At 37.1% G+C, this 26,871-nt stretch overlaps 1 protein-coding gene across 2 annotated transcripts in view; it reads left to right on the top strand.

The window, feature by feature from the left end:
* waplb (WAPL cohesin release factor b) overlaps positions 1-26,871 on the top strand; it is a 113,635-nt gene that overhangs the window by 24,441 nt on the left and 62,323 nt on the right. For both annotated transcript variants that reach the window (XR_012387869.1, XM_021480269.2), the window contains exons 3-5: positions 4,567-5,248; positions 9,368-9,687; positions 14,748-14,860. Coding sequence is in view for 1 of the 2 variants with exons in the window: in XM_021480269.2 (XP_021335944.1) it covers positions 4,567-5,248; positions 9,368-9,687; positions 14,748-14,860 (1,115 nt within the window). In the remaining variant the exon portion in view is untranslated. The remainder of the gene's footprint in view (positions 1-4,566; positions 5,249-9,367; positions 9,688-14,747; positions 14,861-26,871) is intronic.

The raw sequence follows: 26,871 nt of genomic DNA on the forward strand, positions 1-26,871 counted from the left end.
TATTATGTTTGAGATATGTGCTTGCAGTCTGTCATATTAGACAAATTTATTCACTGGTTAAGTCAGACATTTGCCATTATCAGATTATATTCAACGATATATAGGCTAGAGTAGTTATACTCACAATGTAAACATTTATTTTCAAGCACAACTGTGGGTTCACTACGAAAGAAAAAAAACATTTTAAAAGCTTGCCGTAATCATAATGCGATATGATCATTTAAATGAATGTGCACACTTTTGACTGCTAAGCACTTGTTCATACCTCGCGCGCGGGTGCCAAACGATCACTCTGTGCCACAAACAGAATATAATTTACAACTGTATTACCTGTTACTCGCAAAATATGCAGGTATGTTCACGCGCGTGCGTCTATCATTAAGTAGAGTGCGCGCCTGCCCTCTCTATAACAGCTCACAGTCAGCAGCTCAAGTCACGTGTGATTTTCCCGGCCGCGAAAACATTATTATATGAAGACAGAAAAGACATTTTTAGGTGAATTATACCTTACAAGTACATTATGTGACTCATTCAACATCATTTGGAGTTGTCAGTGTCACCGAGCAACGTGTGTGAAACAATGAAAAGACTCGTGCAGCCGCCTTTTCTTCTCTCCTGAACTTGAAAATATGATTGACAGAATCGTAGAAATGCTGGATTAAGATCGTCTAGGGGGTCGAATCGAGATCGCGATCTTTTAACAATTAATTGTGCAGCTCTAGTCAGTATATTGTTTAGGGCTGCACAATTAAATACATATAATGGTGAGCACAATTTTCATTGCTTCTGCTTTGCAATTAAATTATATTTTTTGTTATTACTATAAAAATAAACATTAATAGTATTGGTGGTAAATGTTTTAAGTGGATGAGTTTATTTGTTTGATTAAATAATTCATGACCATTGATATTTAACCAAAAAATATTTAAAAATAGACCCTCAAGTTTTTTATTGTTGTTTTTTTGCAATAATTGATGTCAAATGTTTTCTTTTTTTTTTACATGAGAACAATTTGGACAGACTAGGGCTTGGACAATAAATGTATGTATTGTGAATTGGGAATAGATTCTGCACAGATTCTGAGATTTTTCCGAATGCATTGAGATTCTCTGAATTGATTCTGAGCTTTGTTTGAACCAACAGGTGATACTGTATGCTTTACACATACCAGCGCTTACACATACCACTTGAGACTAACATAAGCATAATGAAGTTTGCAAAGGTTTAAAGGGCACCTATTTTACCCCTTTATCAAGATTTAATATGCATCTTTTGTCTCTCCAGAATGTGTCTGTAAAGTTTCAGCTCAAAACACCCATCCGACTATTTATTATTCCTTTCATATTATTAGGATTTTCTGCTCTGACCAACTATTTAGCTGTTTTTATTGCCTGTCTTTGATTCAAACGAGCTAGTTCTCCCCACCCACTGTTTTCATGTGCCTGTTGGAGTATGCCTCAATCTCTGACTGCATCAGATAAACAACACAGTGAAAACACAAGAAAAAACAATCAGGTTATGTTTCTGATAAACCTGATTTAACGTCCACAGACCAAGATTGAAGAGTCTTCTTTTATAATTGTACTGACATGCGGCTATGAGAATTTTTTTTTTTTTAATTTTTAACCATCTTAAATTTACACAAAACGTTTTAAACTTATAACATTCATTCTTTATCGTGTTTGATGATTGATGATCACAATGATCTGAACAAATCTTTTGGTCCTAGTATCTTTGTGCATGCCCTGTGTTGTTGATATTATTACATGCGTTACTATGGAGACATGTTAATACCTGGCTGTGAATTAATTTGGTGTGTGGGAAAAGCGCATTTCAATGTTACATATCGGTGGGCCTCAAAATGGGAGGGATATAGATCCTATTTAAAGTCAGGAATTAAATTCACCCCAATATAACCATGGACACACTATAGCCCCTTTCACACATACAGACCTTTCCCGGAAAATTGCCGGCAATTTTCCGGAAAGGTTGTATGTGTGAACAGGTCCTTTTTGAAAATACCGGTAAATTAGTTCTGGCTATTTTCCGGAAAGAGAAGTTGTAACATTACCGGCAATTTGCCGGAATGCTGCGCTGTGTGAATGCAGAAGGAAGATTCCCGTAATAAGCGCGTGCACGTCTAGAACGTGCTGACGTGAGACGTCTGCTTTAGCCAATCACAACAGACGCATTTACGTCCGCGCGGTTTGTGAGAATAAAAGCCTTTGAATATTTTTTCAGACACATTTAGCTGCTAGAAGTTAGTCAGATCACGTTTATATGCTCTTTTCCGGAAAATTTCCGTAACGTCCTCGCCTGTGTGAACAGCGCTTTTTTCAATATACCGGTAAAGTCGTTCCGGAAATTTTCCAGAAATTTACCGGTATCACTGTTTGAAAGGGGCTTATACCTACACACAGTTCTGCCCAAAAAGCTTTCGAAAGATGATTTTCATCACAGGTGCCCTTGACGTGATTACAAGAATGAGATGTTCATAGTGAGCTGTTTACATTAATTCCATTACAAAACTGTCGAGTTGCAAGTGCAAGTTGACCACATAATGTACAGTGCATCGTATTCATAGTGCTTTGTTTTTTCCACATTTTTTTATGTTACAGTCTTATTCCAAAATGGATTAAATTAATTTATTTCCTCAAGTATACACGCAATATCCCATAATGACAAAGAGGAATGGGCAAAAATTCCCAAAGACAGGTGTCAAGCTTGTGGCATTAAATTCAAAAAGACTTGAGGCAAAAAATTGCTGCCAAAGGTAGATCAACAAACAATTGAACAAAGGCTGTGAATACTTATGTAAATGTTTTTTTGTTTTAACGTTTTCATTTTTAATAAATTTACAACAATTTCAAAAAATCTTTTTTCAAATTGTTATTATGGGGTATTGTGTGTAGTATTTTGAGTGATGACTTTCAGGATTGACTTTAAAACAGCTAATTTTATTGCACATGGAATCTAAAGTGCGGCGCCACATTTTTTTTTTTTTTTACAGTTGTACAGTAAAACATTACTTTCTATGAGGCTACAAAGACCCACTATTTGACATCTGTTTGCGTTGCTTAGCAACATACAGTGTACAATGTTTAGACAAAGTACAACAGGAATGTACAACCTTTTCTTTTTGAGCATTTAAGTGAATGGTTACAAACTAGCCTAGAGTGGCATCTACTGTTAAAACCAAGTTCAGAATCAATTCCAAAGAGAATCGCTATGCATTCCAAAAGTCCAAATATTTTCAACAAAACACAAGACCTTGATTAATGCATCGTCCCAGCCCTAGTAAGTATTTTTTTTTTCATAACCTGTCCTCTTATAGTAAAAGAATCAACAAACATACAGAAATCGATATTAGAAGTGGTTCAAAATAGGGCTGCACGATACATCGTTTCAGCATCGAAATCGCAATGTACACATCTGAAATAGTCACATCGCAGGAGGTGTGATGCAAAAAAAAATTTAAAAATTTTTATATATATATATATATATATATATATATAGATGTGTAGGAGGTGTGATGCAAAAAAAAAAAAAAAATATATATATATATATATATATAGATATGGGTGGAGCCGAACCCGAAAACGGTATATAAGCACGAATAGCGTGTTTTTACCAATACTTATTTCGAACAAATACTTGAAAAATTATTTGTATTCAGGAACAAGAAAAATATTATATCGAAAAGCTGCGTTTCCTCATGAGACCGCAGTGCATGCCCGAGTGAGTGACAGACGTTCAGGAGTCGAGTGGGGCCAGGGTAAAAGGTGACTGACGCAGGCTGCTGCTCCACACTGACGCAGGCTGCTGCTTCACAGTTTGATCGGTATATTATTCCATTACGCTGCATTATTGACGTCTGCAATCTGTTGCTCTCTGTTTACATAAGTTAGCTCTGTTAGCGCGGTAATTAAGACAATAGGCTGTTGACTGTGTAACGTTAACATTTGGTTATAAAGGTTAAAACGATGCTTGTGTAGTTGTGTCGAATTGTATGCACTTATAGGAGTTTCATGGTACGTTTAAATTACTGTCATTTGCAGACAGCAAGATATATGCTAAGCTAGTTAACCTTAGCATAGCTTCCCGTCACTTCTTTGTGGAAGAATTTAACAGTCAGTGGTGCAGCAGACAAAACGGTGATACTGTATGTAATGTGTGCAAAAGTATATCTTAAGTATATATATAAATATTGCAATATATATCGCAGAGAAATAAAAAATCTCAATGTCAATTTTTTCCAATATCGTGCAGCCCTAGTTCAAAACCAACAAAATTGACCTAAATCGTTTAACAACACCATTCCTGTTTTTTTTTTTTTTTAATCCACTTCAAATGTTGACTGTTCTAGATAGTTTTAATAACAGTATATATATTTTTAAAGTAATTAGTAGCTACAGATAGATTAATGTTATGTTGAAGATGACAAATTTATCTTTGCAGTTGCTCACTTTAATTTGCCTTCATCAGGCACTTGAAATTGGTTGAGTTCACTTAAATTCTGTCACCTCATCAGACTGATTTTTTTTCTGCTTGCTTTCATTTCTTTAGGAAAGACCCCAAGTTGGCCTGCCGAGAGCACAGATCGCCACAGCTACTCATGGTACAAAAACCCTTCTGAATGTGACACACGACCTCTTGCCCAGACCACAACATTAAAGTCTGAAAAAACAGAGGACAAGGATTCGTATGATGCCTGGAGCGCTGTGGTTGGTCTAGGGGCACGCTCTACATCCCTCTTTACTGCACCTAAAGAGTCATCTTCTATGTTGTGGGCATCCAGTAGTTACAGTCACAGCAACATTCAGGGCAAATCCTCCACTGAGACTCGGTTAGACAACTTCCACCAAGGGGAATTTAATGTTCCTGTTGAGCCGTCTGAAAGCGAGGACCACTCTCAGTCTGTGCTCAGGGCGCCTAACTGCAGAACGTACTGCAGACCCAATAAAGGCAAACAGCCTGGTGGAGCTGATGGGAGCGGAAGTGCTTCCAGTCATATCTCCACAGGAGTGTTACAGACCATTGGGACTGACAATGCTAGTAAAACAACGAACAGAGGTCGGACGAGAGACTTTACAGTGTTGCACCCATCTTGTGTATCCATGTTTAACGTCACCTTTCAGGACTCTATGGACCGCAGTGTAGAGGAGTACACAGCCAGCACCCAAGCGTCTGGTCCAGGAGATGAAGGAAGACTGAAGAAGAAGACTGAGACGGAAAGCAAACCTTTGAGGTAATAGCTTGCTAAACTAATATTATTCAAATCATATTAAAGGCATTTCACAGCATTATTTTCAGTTGTTATTCATACTGTTTTTAAGAAGATTGATTATATCTGTATATCTTATATCATGGAGCATCTCATTCTGAATACTTAGCTATTTTTGCATTTAGTTGATAGAACCATGTAAAGTCTGTTTTATTGTCTATGTAACGAAGGTCAGCAACAGAAGCTAGGGCCATGAAGAAGAAGGGCCATGGTCTTTAGCCTCCTTGTCAGAGAAACTGACTCCCATGCAAATAATTGCCAGTCCCAGCTCAGTGGGGTTGGTTGCAGTTGGAATGGTGGGTTTCACGTGGGGGCTCATCTGGGATCGGAGTAAGGTTTGGGGGGGGGGGGGGGGGGGGGGGATTGGGGGGGGTGAGTGTAACAGTGGCTACCTAGCAAAGTGCTTTGCAGGTAAACCTCACTCCTCTGATCTTAAAAGGTGCTATAGTGACAAGCTAGGGGCTATGGTCTTTAGCCTCCTTGTTAGAGCAACCGACTTCCATGCAAAGTATTGCCAGTTTGATCCCAGCTCAGCATGGGTTGCATGCAGTAGGACCTGTTGTTTTCACATGGGGGCTCGTCTGGGATCGGAGTGAGGTTTAGGGGGGTGAGTGTAACGGAGGATATCTAGCGAGGTGCAATGTAGGTATACCTCACTGCTCTGATCTTAAAAGGTGCTCTAGTGATAGAAGCTAGGGGCCATGGTCTTTAGCCTCATTGTTAGAGCAACTGACTTCCATGCAAAGAATCGTCAGTTCGATGCCAGCTCAGCATGGGTTGGGTGCTGTAGGACCGGTGGGTTTCACATGGGGGCTCGTCAGGGATCCGAGTGAGGTTTAGAGGGATGATGGTAACAGTGGCTATCTAGCGAAGTGCTATGCAGGTAAACCTCACTCCTCTTACCTTAAAAGGTGCTCTATTGACTGAAGCTAGGGGCCATGGTCTTTAGCCTCGTTGTTAGAGCAACCAACTCCCAAGCAAAGAATTGCTGGTTTAATTCCCATAGGACCAGTGGGTTTCATCTGTTTTTTGTTTTTTTTATCTACATTTTATTATGGATGCACTAAATTTTCAGTTTTTGGTATAAATCGAAAAAACGGCAATCAGTGTTTCGCACACTGGTTTCGCTTTCGCTCACCATTGATTGCAATGGCTATGCAAGAGTGGTTTGTTGGTGCACGGAGCAAAGTGCAAGAGCAGTGGAGCACAGTCAACTGACGTGTGCTTTTATGACAGTTTTTGTGGTGAACAAACACACTAGAATCTCAGTGAATACTTGCTTCACAGACAAATTAAATCTTTCTAATAAAGCTCTACTTTTAAATGAACCAACCCCACTTAAATACAAAGTCACAAGGAACAGTCCAATCTGCCAAAAACAAACCACATGACAGCAACTACTCAAACGTCCCACAAACTAGTAAACAAAGAGTTGCTGTCATTTCTGTAGGAGATTCGCCATCAAGACCAAGTTATGATTTACTTCAGAAGGCCAGCACGATCAGACCATTATTCATAAGAGAATGATAATGTGTAAAACGGCTATAAATAAGGTTGGTGTCGTGATCTCGTTCTTTTGAGTCCTCATGCATTTTAACTCAGGCAACCTGAAAACATGCTGATTTTGTTTGATTTGAAGATTTAGAAACAAAACTTATGAGACAATTTTTGTTTAATCTTATTGGTGATTTTAAATATTTTAATGTAATTGTAAGCTTGACAAACAAAAAAAGTTTTGGAGAATTTGATGTTTCCCCATTCAGACAGAATGTCAAAGCATACTGCCCGAGAGCCCTTTCAAAGATGCAAAACTTGCGAGATTATTTTTTTACATGGTGTAGAACGGAGTGTGTGAAACGTGCCCTCTGTGCTTATGTAACTGACTATGACTTGACTATGACACCCCGAATGCTCAGCTGTAGCCTGTGGATAATAGTGTAGTGACTTGGCCCCCCTGGTCCACTAATCAGCTCTTTAACGGCAAAAACTGCTGTCCCATCATACCATCCATAAGCAGAATTACTCAACTGGCGGCTTTGCATCACGCTGAAGATGAAGTGTATTTTTAAAAATATAATTTGTGCTCATGCCGCGCCATTAGAGCCATTAGGCTAGCCCTTTTTTTTTCCACCAAAATCACTTCACAGAATTGCGTCTTTACATTTTACATTGTGTAAATGTCAGATGTTCCTCTTGGCAGCATAAAAACCTAAACCTATTCAAATTGTTAAGCAAGTAGCACTTAAATTACAAAAGGTATAGTAGTATACGACTGCTATATTATTTAATAATATTAACAACAACTTTTTTTCTAAAGGGGTTCAGATGTAAATGAACCTAATGCCATGATTAAATACATGTTCGATTTATTATCATTTTTTGTTATTAATAAAAAGCTATGAAGACATTTCTCTGATGCACTAAAGCCCCAGGTTGGTGGACTGCTTTCTGATATTGGAGAGTATATTACAAAAATATGAGCAGCCTGATTTTAAACAATATTTTAGCTAGTGTCTTTTTTTTTTGGGATTTTGTTTACTAGAGCTACATTTGTTTTATTTTATATATATATATTTATATTCTTTGAGAAAGCTCTAAACCATGAGTGCCCAAAACTTTTTTTTATAAAGAGCCAAAAACCAAACTTGATTAAGGGCTGTGAGCCGAAGGTAAATATATCAAGCTGTATTACAAAGTTGCTATGTATAATATCCACAGTTATTTCTAAATACATAGAAAACATTTGTTTAATCATTTTAACTAATGCATTATATATTGTTTTACATTTTATAATCAACCTATTAAAATGAAAACATAAGAATTCACTTTATAACACAAAGTAAAACAGAATCATGTCACCCAGATTGGGTCAGTATTGGGATTTAGGTTTTTACATGCCTGTGAAAATCTTCACTGACCCCACCCAAAAAAAGAAATAAATAAAGTTAATAGCTATTTTTAATCGTATGTTTTAAGTAATGTATCAATAGCCAAACATAACTTCAGCTTAACTTTTCTTTAAATACAAACAATTGTTAAAAAAAAAAACAATTGTATTTTATATGGATACATGGTTTCCGCTACATTCATTCTGCCATGGCGGGGCGCCACACCAAAATTCATCCCGCTGCGGCTACATTACAGCTTTTCATTCAAAACGTTCAGCCACTGTTGTTGTTGTTTTTCTAATAGCGGGTTATAATTGCACCAAAACGCATTAAGAGGTAAGTGTATTATAACAGCGCAAACCTTTTTGTAACCCTAGTAGCACTGTGCGTTATTTGTTTAACCTTTTAAGGTGACAGACTGACAGGTGCATGATGCGTGAGGCCATCAAACACAACATAGCTTTCAGTTAAGATGAACACATTTTCCATAATTATACTTTATTTATAGATAAAGGTCTATGGTTCTGCATACAATAACTTTATCTTGCTGGAGTTTATTGCTGTTTCACTTTACTTCAGGACTCATTAATGCCGCTCTGTAGGTGTCTATTGGAGAAATTCATAAATATTCCTAGCAAATCTTATGAATGTTGGAGACATACTTATTACATAAATGTTTATTTGAGAGCGCACAAGAAGATCTGCACTTGAACAGCGTATATTTAAGGGCGCGCAAGAAGTTTTGTGCACGAATAGAAGAAATCGGCGCGCAAGCAAAAAGATTTGCATGTTTGTATTACATAAATGTGATCTCGACTTGTAATGCTGCACTCACAACATTTCTCCATTTGTCATGGAAATAACGCCATGGGTAGTTGGTAGATTTGTGTAACAGACCTGCCGCCACAGCTGGAAAAAATCCTAGAGGAAACACTGGTATATGTATATTATAAGCGATCTGTACACTTCAATTTTGATTATTAAATTTTAATATGATATCGTTTAACGGCCCAGGCCTACCTAACATAAAGTAAAACAAAATCGTGTATATTCAGGTCAAATTAAAATGGAATTCAAGTCAGACTTATGATTCCTTGGTTGCCTCAAATGCCCTCATTCTTTCATGTTTGATTTGAAGTCAACATGTATGAAAGTCTGACTGTTTTTTTGTTTTTTTTTTCTGTGGGGTTTCTAGTCGATCTCGACCCACGCAGAGCAAAATGAAGAGCAGTAAGCTGGAGCTCTTCGGGTTTGATGACACTGATGCTGTGGCTGACGACGACGACTCTGCTTCAGGAAGCTCGAGCTACAGGATCAAATACTTCGGCTTTGATGACTTGAGCGAGAGTGACAGTGAAGAAGAGGAGGGTTCCTCTCACAGAAGGAGAGCCAAGAGGATGGCAGCGGCCGAGGCAGAGCCTCTGCTGTCTATAGACACAAATGTTGACAGTCCTCCGCCCAGAGAGATGCAGAGCTCCCATAGCAGTTATACTGCAGGTCACAGCCTTAAACACGGTCAGTATTTACACTCAACATTGGAGATTTCTGGAGATCTAGTTTTTGCTTCTGTTTACCTAGCAGTGCCAGCATAAATCCATTGTAAAGCTGAACAGATTATTTTCCCTCTTATCTATCAATGTCTTCAAGAATAGACCTAGTTTGTGTCTATTGTGTGCACCATTATTTCTGTTTATTTCTGATGTTTTCTATATATCTTTTTGTAATCCACTTTTTATGCCAGTCATAGAGATCTTGATCTTCCATATCCTCATAATAATCGAAACTAATGACTAATGAACTTGTGGGGTCATTAGCCAAAACATATCAAGTTCCTTTTTACTCATGATGACATAATTGTAAAATGATTAAAGTGTGGACTACAAACAAAATATGCACCAACATATTGGCCACAGTAGTTTTGGAAGGCCAAATTAAAATAATCCAGTAGTTTAAATTCTTAGCTTTTAGAATTTGACACAAATTTATCACAAAAATAGGATGTTAGTAAAACTATATGGCATGTTATATTTTCCTTAGAGTTAATAATTATGCTGTCTAAATCAGCAGGGTTCAACGATATTGATTTTTTCTACTGGCCTGATTGGGCCAGTGGTTCAGATTTTTCTTGCCCTGCCACAATTTTCACTGGCTCCACCAAGTCAATAGCTATTTTTTACCCACATATTTTAAATAATGTGTCAATAGCCAAACATAAATTCAGCATAACTTTTCTTTAAATACAACTGGCATAAAATAAAATACGATTGTATTATATTATATAGTTATTAGAGATGGGAACCTACACTGGTCTCACTGTTCTCTTCGGTTACAAATACTATGCCATCGATTCGGTTCAATTCGATATCGGTTCAATGCATCACGATCCACCAATGATGCTTTCCATACACTGTTTTATATTTTCTTCACAGCACATAATTTCTTGTATTAAAATGTGTAATTTGATTTATTTTTATATACTGTTTGTAATACAACTTTGTCCTTTAATACAAACAGTCAGATATATCAGGGCTCGAAATTGACCTTTTTGCTTGGTAGCATCGGTGCTCTTAACTTCAAAAATTTAGGCGCATCAGCCAAAATTTAGTCGCACCCACCAATTATAAGCACCGTTACTACAAGTTTTATTCAAACGTATTTATTGCATTTGAAATCAACAGTAATCAAACTAACAAGCAACAATTTATATATATGCAAGCGTGAGAAATTTCTCAATGAAATCTCGTTATCACAAGAAAATAGATTTTTTTTTAACATAACTGAGTGATCAAAAGGTACACGGACCGCTCACCGGCCCTGCACGCACTGCTTGACATGAATAATCTGTTAACGGTATAACTGTGCTGTTCTCACGGGTGGTGTCTGATATTGCACTGATGCTTTTGACATATACTGTACCTTATTATATGCATACATCATGTTAATTGCAATACCGGTCTTTTTATGAGCAGTGATATTAGTTTACTGTGTTTGGTGTACGTGGTGTTAAATTTGACATATAGCTGCCACTTGCATGGCTGACAGCATCTGGCGATTATATGAAGGATTAAACAGAACCTCTCGTGCTAGATGTGGCAAATAGTAACCTGAAAATTCCATCAAACAGACTTTTCATAGCGGACTTGAAACCAATTGAAGTCTTTTATCCACTCTTGGAAAATTGTAAATGGTGGATTAACATTCAGCACATGGTCACTAGTAAGATGTGTCATTATTTGTAACTAGATGGTTTCTAAAACAAAATATGTCAGTGTTATCTTCATTCTTATCTTCAGCGCTTTACAGTTTTTCGCGGTAGTAGCTCTCAATGTCATTGCAAGCCAGCATTGACTGAGTGATTGACAGCTGATATTTCAGTGCCAGAGCAGTGGTGGGCCAATAAGAAGAGCATGAAGGCGGGCAAGCATTACGGACTTGGCCTTGTTTACTGCAGCAAGCTGACATGACAACTGTTTTAAACCATTTCTAAGCGCTGTGTTTCTCGTCTCAAGTACATGCACAGAACAGCATGAGTATTTATAGCAAATAAACAAACACAAATATCCCGCTCACTTTCTGAGCATTACCTAGCGAGTTCTTTCTTACACCCCTTTGATTGGTCACGTGCTCAACAGTAAGGGCTGCTATTTGCTCTAACCCATCTGGCGCTGTTCACATACGAGTAAATGGCAGCGGCAATCACAGCTGATCCATGACACCGAAGAGAAAACTCGCTCTGCAGACACGCACTTGTGTCTGTATTCAGAAGTATCGCTGAAACAGCCAACAGGAGAGAAAACGTCACACCAGCAGGTTAAATGGAGAGAGAGAAATGGGGTTTACTTTCATGTTCTCAATCGCAGTGAAAGTGTCAGTGAAAGACTGTCTAGCTAACACACACACAGTGAAACTGTGCAGAGTTTCTGCGTTTTTAAGTTGTTGGAGCTTTGTAAATACTGGAGCTCGCCCCCCCGCGCCATAGTCAGCTACAGCGACATAGCGCATATGAGATAAATGAAGTCTAGTACATTATAACCAGTTAGGATAATTAGTGAATTGTGTGTGTCTGCATCACTGTGCACCGAAGAATCAATTAATTTTGACGCCCCTAATAATTATATTATATGCAAGCGAAAATGCACACTTTTTGACACCCATATTGTCACCAAATATAAATCAGAAAGGTCAGACTTTCTCATAGCCTCATTTCAGTTGTCAAGTTTTGTATAAAATCTATCTATTGAATTAATCCTATATAAAAAAACAACGTTGGCTAGAATTATGAACCGAAACTGCTCAGATCATGAAGCAGATCAATGTTGATCTTTCTTTAAAGAAGAATGCAGAAATGAACAAAACAAGAGACCTAATACAAAATATTATGAGATTAAAATATGAAAAAAATATCAGAAAGTAATTTGTCAATTTTCCTAATGGATAAACAGCAGTCTGTATGATTTCAGCATGGTTCACTTTTATATCCGACATTAAACGCACATTTACCAGTAGGAATGATGGCATCCCGCTATACTCTTAATTCTCTCTTCATATAGCCGTATGGCTATTACACAACCATAATACACTGTGATATAGCCTGGTTTGTTTGTTCGATGGATAATATTGCTTTCTCACTACAATCGATCCGCTCCAGAGTTTCAGTCAGGCCGAGACCACCTCATTCAGGCCGATTGTTTCTGCTAGGATCGGAGCGTGATTGCAGGATTCACATATATCAAATGAACTGCGCTAACTGGGTGAATGAGACGGGCTCCAAAACAAACGTCTAGGTGTGAAAGCACAAACAGTCACAGCCAAATGTGTGTACTGTCACATAGCCCCTTTATTATAGCTATTATTATTTATTATATGGGCCAATATAAGATTCTGACAGTATGATATCCTTGGATGTAAATATCACAATTTCACAATATCATGATAGTTAACAGTATCACAGTATTTACAGTTCTAAAATATATATTTTTAAAATGTTTTGGTAAACATTTTTTCAGTGCTTTATTAGTGAGAAGTAGTTTTCTTTGATTTGTATTTTAAATAATAATAATAATAATAATAGTAATAAAGATTATAATTGGATAAATAAACATTTTACCAGCCCTAAGATGGTTCTTACCATTGTGAATGCATAATCGTGGCAATCAGTTTGTTACAAAAAAAGTTATTCAACAACCTGAAACCAGTAGATGTAAAGCAACGATAGAAATAGATAGAAATCGTAAGTGTTCACAAGAAGACAAGACTTTTCTTGTTTGTACCTACATATAGCCTAAAAGTAAAGTCAAATTAGATGCGTAATCTAATTAATTTATAGTTTGAACTTATAATACACAACATTTTCCTCAAAACACTGAAAACTTAAATATGTTTTATTTATAAATTATATGTAATTAAATAAATACATAAATTTGATTCACTGAAGCATGAATTAGACAAAATAAACTTGCTGAAAAAGTTGACCCCTGCCCTCATCGTCAATATATAACATTCTGAAAGTTGATGAATAAAAATCACTGTTTGCCGAAAAAACTTTGAATGGCAACTCTGCTTTTGTAGTTAGTTACAATATTGAGTTATTCCTCTTCTAACAAATAAATAAATCAAGCAAATAGCAGAAAATAGATCCGAATAGGCCCACTTTATTCAGATTCTGTCATTAATAGGCCAACTACAATGATAATTGGTGCCGTTTTCTTCAGGACTAAGCAATAACACAGATCATATAAATTTGATATAGTTTTAACTCGATATTGATTAATTTGGAAAATTATCAGATACAGTATGTTTATTCTTTTTCCCAAAGAATGAAATCTCAGCTCTCTTCTATTTCAATTGACTGGCAATAAATAAATAAAATGGGTATAATATTTGGAGAGTCTACCATTAGCCAGAATTTTGATTAAATATTGATCCAGAGTGATTTTAAAGTCTCATAAATACAAAACATTGGATCTGTGCCTGCTTTAGAGGCCTCTTCACAATGCTATGAAAGGAAGAATAAATATATAATTCACATTATACACAAAATATTTGCCCACTTTTGTGTGCAATATGAATGCAGCTTAGATGATGGCAGAAGTACAGATTATTAATTATCAGAATTATTTTCTTTTTAAATATTATCCTAATGATGTTTAATTGAGCGAGGAAATTTTCACAGTATGTCTGATAATATTTTTTCTTCAGAAGAAAGTCTTGTTTTATTTTATTTTATTTTTTAAATAATAATTTTAAGGTCAATATTATTACACCTTTAAGCTAATTTTTTTGATAGTCTACAGAACAAACCATCGTTACACAATAACTTGCCTAATTACCCTGTCCTTCCTAGTTAAGCCTTTAAATATCACATTAAGATGTATAGAAGAAATATACCCAGTAAAATATTATTTGCTGTCATCATGGCAAAGATAAATTGAATCAGTTATTAGAAATGAGTTATTAAAACTATTATGGTTAGAAATGTGTTGAAAAAAATCTTCTCAGGGGGCTGATAATTCACGAGGTTTAATAATTCTGACTGCAACTGTACACAGATGTTTTTTCATATGTGTGTTTTAAAGATCCTTTGGAGTTTCCAGACATCCCCTTCCCCTTTGAGACAGTGAGGAAACCTCAGGTCAAAGCTCAGGAGAAAGCCAAGGAAAGCCGGAGGATCTTCAGTGGGCCAAAGAAGGTGAGGTTCTTTTTCTTTTCTGCCATTCAGGTTTGTAATGCCAGTACATTTAGGGATGTAACGATTTACCGTGAGCCGGTTGAAAATTGGTTCAAATAAGTGACGATTCAAACCGGTTGAAATGCTGAACAAATCGCAATACATTTTTTGAACAGAGGTAGCGCTGTGTTTACAGATGCAAACTCGCTTTACCTGCACATCATTGGCAAGCAAGAGGTGGGGCGGCAGAGTAAAATGACAGGAGTGAAGTCTGTCAGACAAAACACAAACTGTGTGCAAAAAGACATTTACTAACACAACAACGAATATGATGCACATAAACCGTCAACACAGTTAGAAACTACTGTCATAGATGTCTATGCGCAAAAAGCTATTATTATGGCGAACATGCGAACCAGGGGCCTCATGTACTAAGACTTGTGTGGAAATCATACTAAAACATTGCGTACGAACAAAGCTGTAAATGTTCGTACGCAGAAAAAAATTTAGATGTATGAAACACTGCGTACGCCGAATCTCACGCATATTCTTTTGTACATCTGAATGAGCGTGAAACTGAGCGCACCATGCACGAGCACAAAACCCCTCCCTGCCTCCTCCCCTGTATGAATATGCTAATGACTCTGCTTTGGCAAAAAAAGCAATGAAAAAGCAATGGCAAAAGCAAGCAAAAAGAGAAACTTTGAACAGAATGTGAAATGGAGGTGCTGCTTTCGGAGGTAGACCGGAGAAAAGCGGTGTTATTTGCAAATTTGTCCTCCGGAATTAACAACAAAAGAAAAAAATAGAGTGGGGAGGGTTTAGCTGATTCGGTTAACATAGTTGGGTCTGAACATCGCACTGTGGAGTTAAAAGAGAAATAGTGTGATTTATAGGTGTAAAATGTTGCAAAACCCTTAACAATCTCAGTGGCGCAGCTCGTAGAACGCATGTCATCATGTTTTGACACGTTCGAGCATGAACTCGGTTCGAATCCAGCGTCAGATGAACTCTTTCTTCTTTTTTCCCCCGCTACATATCAGATTTTGCCAACTATTTATCACGAGAAAGACAAGTAGGAACCATCAATAAGTTTGTGCATCATATTTTATTTGCACATTTATTGAATGGAAATGTTTCTGATTCAAGCATGCAAATCTAGTCTCATACAGCTGCCATTGCAAGGCTCAGACACTTTGTAGAGAGGAATTTAACACAACTGCCTCTAGGAGTCGCCAATGGAAATAAAACACACACGCACAAAAAATGTGCGTACGCCAGCCATAAAGCTGCCGTGAAGCTGCGCACATTCCCACTTTCAGTTCATTGTTAGTAAATCCAAACGTGAGCGATTCTGAGCGTGAAACCTGTCATACGCAAAGTTTTTGTGCGTACGCAGCGTTGATACATGAGGCCCCAGATGATTTGCAGCTCCACTTGCTCCGATGAGCTTTTGGTAGCGAAAGATGTTTATCAGACTAAAAAATAAATATGTTTTGTTACAGAACCAGGTATTAGCAGTGTTGGCAACAACTTTCATTAAAAAGGCACCAAGCTGTGCCCAAAATGTCGCTAAATGTTGCTAGATTACGTCAGGTTAGTTTTGCATATTACTAGCATCATTATGTCTGACCGTTTTTGTTTGTTTAACAGTCAATGGGTATGGAAGGGGTATTTATATCTGCACTTCGCTTTATGTATGCATGTTTATTTACACAATTTATTGCTTTGTGAATACAGTATTTCAATAACCCTCACTAAAATATCTGGCTGTAAAAAATAAAATAAAAAAAATAAACAGTCAAATTCAATTGCTAAATTTAAGACAATGGAGAGGCAGATTGATTTGACTGTACCAGGGAAATACCTCACACTCGCGGAGCTAAATCATTTGCTGTCGGTATTCAGAGGGGTGATCTGCTCTCAGGCTGGGGGTCGGAGAGACTACTGTATAAACAAATTACCGGTTTGTAAACATTCAGGATGCGCGCACAGAAAGGGAGTGCTAGCATTTACAGCGAGGGAATGACATCGGGTGCCTTACAGAGTTTGTTGTTGTATTACAGACAAATTATATTGATTACATGTATATTATTTACATAATGCTTTCAATGTACTATAACAGTTTGTCACCCAGTGATAAGCATAGTTTTAATTAAATGATCAGTGTTCTTCTAATCATTCGTGTTAGCAACCTCCCAATGGATATTGGATAAGAGGAAATGGCCAAGCTTCCAGCACGAAAAATACAACTATCGCATTGAAACTCCAAGTGATTTTACAAGAGAGAAGATAAAGGCCTACAAGTTTATTCTGCATGCTCATGTGCAAGAAATGTTCCATGATTACTAGATTCAAAACTATGTAGTGCTAAAAACCGAGGTTCTGCCTAGCCAAAGACAAGGAAAGAAGATTGAACTGTACGATGCCTGGGTAATCAAGAACAAGCGAAACTACTGCATTCTGACAGCAAACTACACCTGTATGGCAGGGCGTGTTCATTTCATTTCATTGTAAGCATTTAGTGTCCGCTGTTTAATTAACCATATGTAACCGTTTTTGCTGAAATCATTGCTGCAATCAAAAACAAGTAACGTTTATGATTCAGCATAGCGTGAACTTACCTGATATAAAATGACAACGGCAGAGTCCAGCATTTTTAATTAGCTCCTCACTCCATTCAGCTCTTATGATGACTGAATGCGGTTTGCATTAAAAGCAGTCTGGTGGAGAAGGGTCTGGCTGCAGAGTTGCACTTGCATCTTCAGGTTTGCACTCTCGGGCTTGCATGCTCAGGCATCTACGCTTCTTATGCAAGTAATGTCATTTACAATCGACACCTGCACCTTTCAGGTCACTTGAAATCAACACAAATAAACCACAATTAAGTTTGCAGTTCGTTTGCGTTGTCAGTGACGACATTGTCAAATAATTCTAATTACTTAAGTTGTACGCCATGACAGGCTCCCACCCCACTGGGAATTGGGTTGGCTAAATTGTCCGTAGTGTATGAGTGTTTGTGAATGTGTGTTTGTGGATGTTTCACAGAGATGGGTTGCAGCTTGAAGGGCATCCGCTGCGTAAAAACATGCTGGAAAAGTTGGCGGTTCATTCCGCTGTGGTGACCTCAGACTAATAACGTGTCTAATGCGACAAGACAATGAATTAATGAATGAATATTATCTCTTTATAAGTGTATCACACTAATTTCTATGCTAATTAATTATACAAAGAATATTAATTATTTATATGCATAATCACGTTCAACTCCTGTCTCTATCCCACTATATAATTAGTAATTTTATAATCTGTTTTTTTTGCCAGTGGTCAGTCCCTTGGATCAGATCCAACTATTGATCCACCTGCTTTAGAAAAGGCTTACCTTTCCACACCAGCCATCTCACTCCCCATTGAAAGTGTTATTTTTATTTATTTTTTTTTATCAGCAGGGGACATTGTAAATGTGCAAAGACCCCAGCTTATGCCAGAAAACGTAGATATGCTAATATTTCTTTTTAAAAAATGTCAAATTAAAGCACAGTCAAAGTTTTAGTTTGTTTATATTAATGAGTCTTCTTTATTTTGTATTATTATTTGTTTAGTTACTTTTTGTTTGGAATTTGTTTTTAAAACACCAATTTAGTTACCGCATACAATATATCATTTTGCAAAAAAAATGTGCAGCGTTTAAGAAAAAAATAATAAGCCTCTTCACCTTAAATTTGTTTCATATAATTTTGTTAAATTGTGTCTATTGTGAAGTTATATCGTGAATCTATTGAATCGTAAGACGTGAATTGTTACATCCCTAAATACATGTTTTGGAGTGTGGTATAATCTATCAATTGGCGATTATGGATTATCACAATATTTTCTGGTATTTATTGTGATACCGATATTATCGACAATAATTGATGTGCATCCACAGTATTTTACAAAAAAAAGGTCTTCAAGCTTCAAACTATTTTTAAAGTGCACATAAAAGAAAAGCTAACCATATTGATTTTGTTATCTCATATTGCTAATTTGTGGTCAACAGTTTATCTGTGCACATCAAGAAAAAAAAAGTTTTCTCTTGTAATCTTTAATTGAAAACTGAAATGCTGAAAATAGTCAGATTATGTCTGTCTGAGGTATTGATTGTTAACCACGCCCCTTCAACTATCCCTTTTGACTGCACTATGACAACAAACAGAAATATTGAGGAGGAGGTGTCTGTTAGGTTGTAATATCTCTCTTGAAACCCTTTGCTCAGTCTTTCTGAATGAAACGCCTACTTTACTACATCCACTCATCTTGTGATAGAAAAAAAACAAGCCGCGCCCACTGTTTTCTGATTTAATGTTTTGTTTCTCTTGGAGCTGCATCACAATATGGGGAAAAAAATTATCGCAGCTTCCGATTCATGCGGACTTTAAACACACTGGTCAGGATTGTATGAAATACACATTCAGATAAATCTTTCATGATGGTGGGCAGAGATCAAGACCCTCAGCATACAATACAATGTCATTCATACTTTGAATCTTGAGGGTGCTAATTATTTTCACTTATATGCTACTGACGAAAACCCGTAAGCTACGGTCAACTGTCATTGCAGGACAGCAAAGAGCATAAAGATGGTAGAAATGGATCAAACATGAAGACAACTTTATTGGCAATATATGGTTTAATTGTGTTCTTCAAGCCATTCTGGGTTTTATACCCATAAAAGTATATTTATAATGCAATGCTAATTAAACCTTACCTTTATAACGGCATTCTATAAAATAGCATGATTTCTTCTTCATTCTTGTGATATTAAACCCTGTGTAGTCACAGAAATGTGCTATTTCATACACTGAAGTGGTTTGTCAGTTAATTTCTTATTGTGATCAAGCTCAAACATGCCAATGTAATAATAACTCATCACACAAACCACTTAAAGGTTTAATTGCCATTATGAATGTTCCTTTATGAATGCTCATTACTTTTTCGGTAATGTTATGAATTTCCATTATTGCCATTAATTGCCATTAAAATTATCTAGGGGAGAATTTATACTGATACTTGCAAATGATAAGATATCACCCATTCCTAGTGTAATCTGTCATTTCTTTCTCACCCAAGTAAACTATGCCCAACTGCCATCATGTAAAGAAATGATGTAGGTGTTTGATTTGTTGTTCTTTGCTTTATTTACACTAACCGAAGTGTAGTGAAAGCAGACGGTGGGACGGGCATTCCACTGTTGTCTTCGGCATGACTTTTATCTGTAATGACAGTAATGTAGTTATGTTGCTCACCCCTGCTGACAGCTCAGCCATTATCATGCCTTCTCCTGTGGCTGCTGTATGTGCACAGGCTCTCGCGTTATGATTGATTGTTTAAGTTGTGATTAAACTTTAAACATAAAACTGCTCAAAGAGAGCTATGTTTTGATAGCGCCATAGTGTTTATACTTTCTGGGGGGATTAACCTGTGAGTTGTAGTTGACTCTACATATTAACAAAGACTATAGATTATAGAATACACAAGACATGTCACTCGTATAGTTTTAAATGGAAAAAAGTGTAATGGTCAATATGGTAAATGAAGCCTTGCCTACTATTACAGTAGCCAATCATCAATCGCTATAGACTGACATTTTTCTGGGTGAGAGGCTCAAGTCAGATGTGTGCTTTTATGACAGTTTATTTGGTAAACAAACACACTGAAATCACGGACATAAGAAATAAATCCACATAAATCTTGAAATCTGTACTTTTAAATGAACCAACTACACTTGAAAACAAGTTTTCTGCTGTTGTAATCTGTATGAAACAAACACTAGGTACAGCCTTTCCTGTCAAACGCACATCACATGACAGTAACAACTACTCAAATGGCCCACAAACTTGTAAACGAAGTGTCGCTGTTATTTCTGGAAGAGATTTGCCATCATGACCAAGTTGTCAATTACTTCAGAAGACTATCTCGCTCAGATGATCATTATTCAGAGGATGATAATGTGTAGAACGGCCATAAATAAGGTTGGTGTCGTGATCTTGTTCCTTTTCCTTTCGAGTGCATCTGCACATAAGCTTAGGCAACCTAAAAAAAATATGCTAATTTTGTTAGATTAGATTGTTTTGAAACTAAACTTATGAGGCATTGTTGTTTAATATTATTTGTGATCCCAAATATGTAATTTAATCATAAGCTTAGCTGACAGTTTTGGAACATTTGATGTTTTCCAAATCAGACAGAATGCCCGAGTATACTACCCGAGAGGCATTTTTAAAGATGGTCGCCAACTTTTCTTAAAGGGACTTTGATAATCAACAGAAAGGTGATTTGGTATTACTGTAGATAAATCTGATGGTTTGAGCCATTAGGGCTGTCGATATGGCAGAATTGCCTAAATTCGAATATCTTTCTTAAATGCAAGCATAATCCTAATTATATTCAAATGCTACGAGCACTTCTTAATGTTAACAGGAAAAAGTACTGTATTGTCTGCACAAGCGAGCATAATAGGAAAATAAAACCAGATCAAGCTTCACATCTTAAATTGAAAGGAAATGAGTCACTTTTTAAAGTGCATCTCCTTTGAAACACTATTCATAAAATAAAATCTTATTTCTTTAATGCGCATCTAAGTGCAATTAGTAATCAAGTAAACAAAAAGGTAAAAGTGTATCAATAACCCATGAAAATACACTTCAACAGACGTTGAAGTGTTTGCGTCACCACTTGAATGCAAAATAGCGAACTGCCTTTCAGAATTAAGCAGTTCACTGTCACTACACATCTGCAAAATTGGTCAAATACGCAGAGATCAGCATGGTTCTGCTTTATGTGAAACAAACTTTCAAGTGTGTTTGCAACACAAAATCAATTGAAACCCTGCTAATAAAAGCTAAATATGAGATTGTATTATAATGTTTCTTTTTGTTTTCTTTAGTTGTATTTAAAGAACAGCTATGATTTCTCATACGTTCTGTTTTTAAAATGCTTAGCACACAATAACATGTCAGATATTTAAAAAGAAAAGTTTAGTGTTTTGATACCTTAATGCCAAAGCCATGCAGCCCTGAAGCTGCACTGAAGCAGGGCTGAGTCTAGTTAGTAACTGGATAGAAGACCACATGGGAAAACTAGGTTGCTGTTGGAAGTGGTTTTAATAAGGCCAGCAGGGGGCGCTTAATCTGCCGTCTGTGTGAGTCCCAACGCCCCAGTAAAGTGAAGGGGACACTATACTCTCAGTGGGTGCTGAGGTCCGAGGTCCTGTGCATATAACAGAGGTCCTGACTCTCTGTGGTTATTTATTTCTGTGGTTGTCATTTAATTCCTGATATTACATCATTCAATGCCACTACGCATGACTTCACGGAGAGCTTACAACCAAATAACTGTGGTTTGCCTTGACGTGGTGCAACTGAAGTAAGAACAAATTTAGTTGAAAATTAGCTAGTAGTTACTAAGCCCCTAGTGTGGACTTTATGTTCCAGTTTACGAAAGAACTTACGAACAACTGGTGCAACCCTACCAGATCTCTGACCTCTAGCATCGTTCTAGGCGGTATTTCCAAGTAGGAAAACTCAGTTTTCTTCAATGCAGCATAAAAAAAACAAAAAACATATCATGTCTGTTATTTTTTTATGTGTCATGCCTATTGAAACACCAAAGATTCGAATGTAATTTTTTGCATTCAAATGCCTTTTTTAATACATTTGGCAAGTATTAAAAATAGTTTTTTCTGATAGCCCTATGAGGCATACACATGATTGCCCTGATCAGGATATCAAAGTGGATCTCAAAGCTTATGGCCTAATGCAGTTTGCAAATTACATAGGATGTGGTTTTGAAATTGAGTTTAAATCACACAGACCTGAAGAAGTCCTGTAAGATCATTTCTTCAACCCTAGATCTGCTCCCACTGTATAAGAGGTTGCTGCAGTCAGCATTGTAGCCAATCACAATCATGTCACATTCGTGTACACAAAAGCAGTGACCTCACCATTTCTGTTCTTGCACTGTCATGAATGCTTTAACTATAACCAGTGCACACATGATGTAGTCCGCATAAGAGATTAATTGTGCAATGTAGGACCCTGTCATTGATTATAACAGCAAATTGGCAAGAATGCTGAACTATTTTACCAAACATGTACACAGTCTACCATTGTTACATGGGGCTTGCAGAATCACTAGTCTGATATCGCTGGGCTATTGTGTCTTCTAGTTGGGTAACCAAAATCTATTTCCATCCTGCCTATTAGGCTGTATTATTAGGAAGAAAATGTATATTTCAGATTTTTTGCATTCTATCAATTGAGTAATTGGTTGTTTGTCATTTTTTGCCATCTGGGAGCCAATATTGATCTGTTTTAATTTGTGATTGGGTTATCTGATGTAAGCATGGGTCGGTTTAAGATTCTGACGGTATGATAACCTTGGATATTTGAGAAACATTTAAAATATTTGGAACAGTAAACATCCCAGCAGGCACAGGGCATTAACATGACTTCAGATTGACGTTGTAGCCCAATGGGGGACATTGCATTTTATTTGGAATTGAAAATCGGGTTGACATCAGAACCCAACGTCCAACCTAAAATCAACCAAATATCAACATCTAATGATGTTACAGCTTGACAATGTGTAGACTTTACCACTATAACATTGAAATATAGGTTAGACTATAACAAGACCTACATCTAACCTAATATTAACATCTTATGATGTTGTTTGCCTGCGGGGATGTCATGCTAAATAATTCAAATAAATTATTGAATCAATCATTTTGCTGTCTTCATTTGTTTCAAAAACACAGATTTCTGTACAATTTAAAACAGAATCTTTGGAGAGCTTTTCTCCTGGAGATACTGTTGTCCTAAAAAAAAAAAAAAAAACGTCAATAAAAAATCTTACACACACCTTAGGAACGGTATAGCAAAAAGATTTGGCAGTTTTAAAACCAAGTGTGCCGCAAGCCTGCGTTTGAGTGAAGGTCTCGGCCGTTAGATCGCCCCCTGGGGGCTGGCTGCAGTACAAGTCATAAAGCCCGCCTCCTCCGTGTTAATGAAGGAGACTTGAGCCCAAATAAAAAAATTAATTACACTTGCAATAAAATGTCCCGAAAGATGGTTCGGGTCGATTAAGGCACTGATTATTGTGCTGAAATAGGTGCAGATCTTCATTTTTGTAAACAGTTTGTTTTTAGCAGTAATTTAATGCTGGGCGTGTCATCGTGATTGACAGCTGTGATTGACAGTTTCTCAAAGCGCGGCGTCTGAGCTTCGGCAGAAGACTGAAGTGTTATTACTCGATTTCTGTGATATTTTACTATGACAAAATGAGTTCAGCAGTAAACTACAGTTTCTGACATACATGATCCTGGTGGAACACTGTTTATTCGCTAAGGTCAGAGCTTTTTTCGGGCTTTATTAGTTTGCTAATACACGCCTAGCCACTCAGATAGCAAAATACACTGGGGCCAGTTCTTGCCTACCGGAGACTTACCCCTCAGACTGACTACCTCTGCTGGACCTACTCCGGATGCCTGGACTCACTGCCCGATTCCAGCCTGAGTCAATTGAGCCAGATGCGGCGGCCGAGCGAGCAGGCGCTGCCGCATGCGAGGCGGAATCAGCCCGCGACGCCGCGAGTAGGTTATGCGCTGCTGCCCGGAGCTGGCGCGATTGAATCTTCATTATATAAAACCCTCACATTTGTTAACGTTATTACATCCATTTTTGTTGATATAACAACAAACGCATGCTACTATGTGAACGCAAAGTGTATCACTGAGTTTAACCTTTGAATAAAGATGCAAACAGCATACATAGCAATTATTTAAATAAAGGACAAAATAAATAACAATAAACCTGTATCGATTGCACAAGTATTAAATAATAATACAATTGAATACATTTTGTAGTGCACAAGAATTAAGAAATACGAAAATGACAATAAAACTGCACAATAAAATAAACCCATTTAAGTAAATACAGGAGATCGTTAACAGTAATTCTCTTTGTGTCTAAATAATAATCTCCACGTTGATCTCCTGTAAGGTTATTTGAACTTGCTTTACGGGACGTCTCTGCATTTTAAATTTTGGCATGTTATTAAGTAATCTACTGAATTTGCTGTTATAAATCATTATAAGGTTCTTGAAATCGAATCTTATATAACCTAATAGAGCTGTAAATATTAGATATTATTTATTTACATCATTTACTGTTGGCGTTTTATTTGAACACTCCAGCTAACATTAAAATGAATGTAAATTCCTCGTTGCCAGATATAATGTAGGCATCGAATAAACCAAATGAAAACGGAGGCAAAAAAATTAAATAAATCAACAATTCAAGCGAAAATGAATAAACAATATACTAGTGATGATGCAGCAGATAGACATTGTATTAATAGTGCAAAGTTTTTTTGCACAAATTGACAAATTGCAGGGTTGGGATGTGTAAATATCCTGTTGATATTTAGTAATCTTGCTGTATTTATCTTCTAAACGCACGATTGTTCCCGCATGGTAAATCGTTATGGTGTGTAGGCTATATTTTGGGTTCTGTTGATGGCTAATTAAAAATAAAAACCTTTCTAAAAATGTATGTGTTGTTTATATGTTATTGTTCATATTTTACAAGTGTTATTTTTACCCCTATGGAGATAACAAATACCAACAACAAATATAACAATAAGAGAATATATTATTTGTGCTCATATTCAGGCTAGAGTGTATAAAAGATCGTTTATTTCTGCAGTCCACCATGTATTGCTTTTATTAAAGTATAACAGCTTACATCACACCGTTTTTAAACCGTATATTATTGTGTTTTTTTAATGTAAGTGCTTCTATTTACATCAGTGAACGTTTGTTATAGTGCAGACACCGGCAGTCGAGTGAGAAGTTCGGTGGCGTGGTTGATTTTACATAAAGCGTTTGGTTGGAAGCTCGACTCCGCTCATTTTCGCGGCTCCTCCTCTGGCTCCATCAGACAATCCTTCTGCGCATGTCAAGGCTCCAATTTCAGCAGTCTTTTGCGACAGTTTGTGCCCGTCAAGCAGGCGTTTTTCCCTCAAGGCGTTCAATGGGAAAAGGGGCTGTCGCGTCGTCCATATTTTTTACAGTCATTGTTTAAAACCTTGATTTTTCCAAACCGTGGTATACCTTGAAAACGTTTATCGTTCCATATCTAATCTGGTGTTGTCCGAAGAACAAAACTTTAGTACGAAAAAAACCAAAAAAAAAAACCTGGTTGGGACAGGTCAGGATTTTTGCAGCCAATACCGAGCACTGATTCCTTTTCATGGTGATCGGCCGATACTGAGTACCAATTCTAATGCTTCAAGCTTTAGAATACATTAAGCACATTTTCTTTCTAATGGCCCGTTTCCACTGAGTGGTACGGTTCGGTTTGGTATGCGTTTATGGCTGTTTCCACTGTCAAAAGGCGTACCGAACCAAACCGTACCAGAAAGGGTCCCAAAAGGTGGAGCTACACGCGCAGCTGAACGCTATTGGTTTACAGAGATACGTCATTCGTAGACGCAACAAGCCAGAATGTAAACAAAGGACTCGCCATGTTTGAAATACACAGTGAGAGATTACAGCGGAATTATATATACATATGCAGCCATGGTCGATCCTGCAAACAAACCCTGTCGTCGTCATGATAAACAGCCACAAAGCCATGGAGAAGAGCGGGTTTACCCTGTGTCGCGTAGTTTTTTACGAGCCAGTCTGAAGCCCGAGTGGTTTCGCTATCTTCCTTGCGCTCGCTGCGCGTCTCTATCTAAAATAACAAACTTCTTGAGCTGATGATAATAACATGCACTTGATTATTGACAAGCTTTTGGAAACCCGATCCTGTGAGAAGCTGACAAACGCGAGTGACACATTCAGAAAGTAAAGAACAAACGTGAGAGTGGGGCACGGAAAAAAGGCGAAGCCAAGGAGCATGTTATTTCTTCAGCAAACGTGAACAAACTGCCTTGTTTTAATCTTTATTATCACCTTTTGGACTAATATGAACTGGGAATGATGGAAT

The sequence above is a fragment of the Danio rerio genome, chromosome 12 (genome assembly GCF_049306965.1).
Source record: "Danio rerio strain Tuebingen ecotype United States chromosome 12, GRCz12tu, whole genome shotgun sequence".
Classification (NCBI taxonomy): domain Eukaryota; kingdom Metazoa; phylum Chordata; class Actinopteri; order Cypriniformes; family Danionidae; genus Danio; species Danio rerio.